Source organism: Monoraphidium neglectum (assembly GCF_000611645.1).
Source record: "Monoraphidium neglectum strain SAG 48.87 unplaced genomic scaffold scaffold00449, whole genome shotgun sequence".
In the NCBI taxonomy this organism is placed as follows: Eukaryota; Viridiplantae; Chlorophyta; class Chlorophyceae; order Sphaeropleales; family Selenastraceae; genus Monoraphidium; species Monoraphidium neglectum.
This window is the reverse complement of record NW_014013179.1, coordinates 1-1,339: the sequence shown is the minus strand read 5'-3', so window position 1 is coordinate 1,339 and position 1,339 is coordinate 1. Positions and strand designations below refer to the sequence as shown.

Here is a 1,339-nt window from a genome sequence, read left to right as displayed (position 1 = left end):
GCCCCCGCCCCGCCCGCCGCCCGCTTTCGCCCGTCGCCGCCGGGCGGCGCGTCCTGCGGCTGCCGCCGCCGCGTGATCTCCTCGAGCACGCCGCGCTTTGATGCCGACAGCCGCTGCCGCGCGACGTGCTGCAGCCCGGCCGCCCCCGCCTCTGCCCTGCCCTCCCGGCCCGCGCCACCGCCAGGCCCTAGCCGGCTGGGAGCCTGCGCGCGGGGCGCGCCGCCGCCGCCGCCGCCGCTGCCGCCGCGGCCCTCTAGCACAAACAACGGCTCTGAGTCGGGCGGTACTGCCAGCAGCGCTTCCGAGTCAGGCGGCGGCGGCCCCGCGCCGCTCAGAGGCCCACCCCCTCTGCTGATCTCATCGTCGCCGCTGTCGTCATCTGACGACGCCCTCACGCCGCCGACGCGAGCGCCGGCGCCGGCGCTGCGAGGCCCGGCCGCCGCCAGCGGCTCGGACTCGCTGGCGGACGGCGCGGCCCCGCCGCCGCCGCTGCCGCTGCTCCTGCCGCTGGTCGTCGCCACGGCCTGCATATCCCCGTCCGACCCCTCTGCTCCGCCCTCCGCAGTTCCTGCCACCCTCTCAATTCCGCCAGCGACCGCCTCGCCGCTGCCTTCGTCACCGCTTTCCGTCTCTGCCAGCGCGCCCCGGCGCCTCGCCGGCGCCGCCGCGGCCTTCCTCGACCGCTTGCCCCCGCCCCCGCGGCTGCGGCGCCGGCCGCCCTCGGCCTCCTCCTCCCGCTCCTCCTCCTGCTTGCCGCCCTCCTCCCGTGCCTCCTCATCTTCCGCGGCGCCCGACCGCCTCTTGCGCCCGCGGCCCTTGCCCTCGCTCTTTCTCCCCTTGCCGCCGCTGCCGCCGCCGCCCTTGAACAGCTCGGCGGCCCCGGCCGCCTGCGCCTCCTCGGCCGCGCGCGCGTCCTCCGCCGCCCGCGCCGCCGCCGCGGCGCGGTCCTCCAGGCGCAGCTCGCGCACCGCGGCCGCGGCCTCGTCGGTCCCCAGTCGCGCGAGCGCGTCCCCCAGCGCGGCCCTCACGCGCCCGCGCCAGGCGGAGCCGCCCTTGAACGGGATCTGTGTGCGTGCGCGTGTTTGGTGGGGGCCTGGGTTCGCACGTGGGTACCGCTCTGACTGAAGTATCCTCTGACTCGGCACGACCTGCCTGGAAGCGGCCGGGGCCGGCTGCCCCTGCACCTTTTCTCGGCGAGCCGCCCACCTGCACCCTTCCCCCCACATCTTCCCCCCCTGCTTCAACGCGGCCTCCCGCACGATCCCTCCCCCTTGTCTGCCTCATCCCCCTCCCACTGTCGCCTTCAATCCCCCTCTCTCACCCCTACCCCCACCCCCAC

The 1,339-nt window shown here is 77.3% G+C and overlaps 1 protein-coding gene across 1 annotated transcript in view; it reads right to left on the bottom strand.

Annotated features, from left to right (window-relative positions):
• MNEG_3538 (hypothetical protein) overlaps positions 1-1,226 on the bottom strand; it is a gene marked incomplete at both ends in the record, with an annotated part of 2,277 nt that extends 1,051 nt beyond the window's left edge. Inside the window, 2 exons of the mRNA XM_014047978.1 lie at positions 179-1,064; positions 1,185-1,226. Of these exons, the coding sequence (XP_013903432.1) occupies positions 179-1,064; positions 1,185-1,226 (928 nt within the window). The remainder of the gene's footprint in view (positions 1-178; positions 1,065-1,184) is intronic.
• Positions 1,227-1,339: the final 113 nt, after the last annotated feature.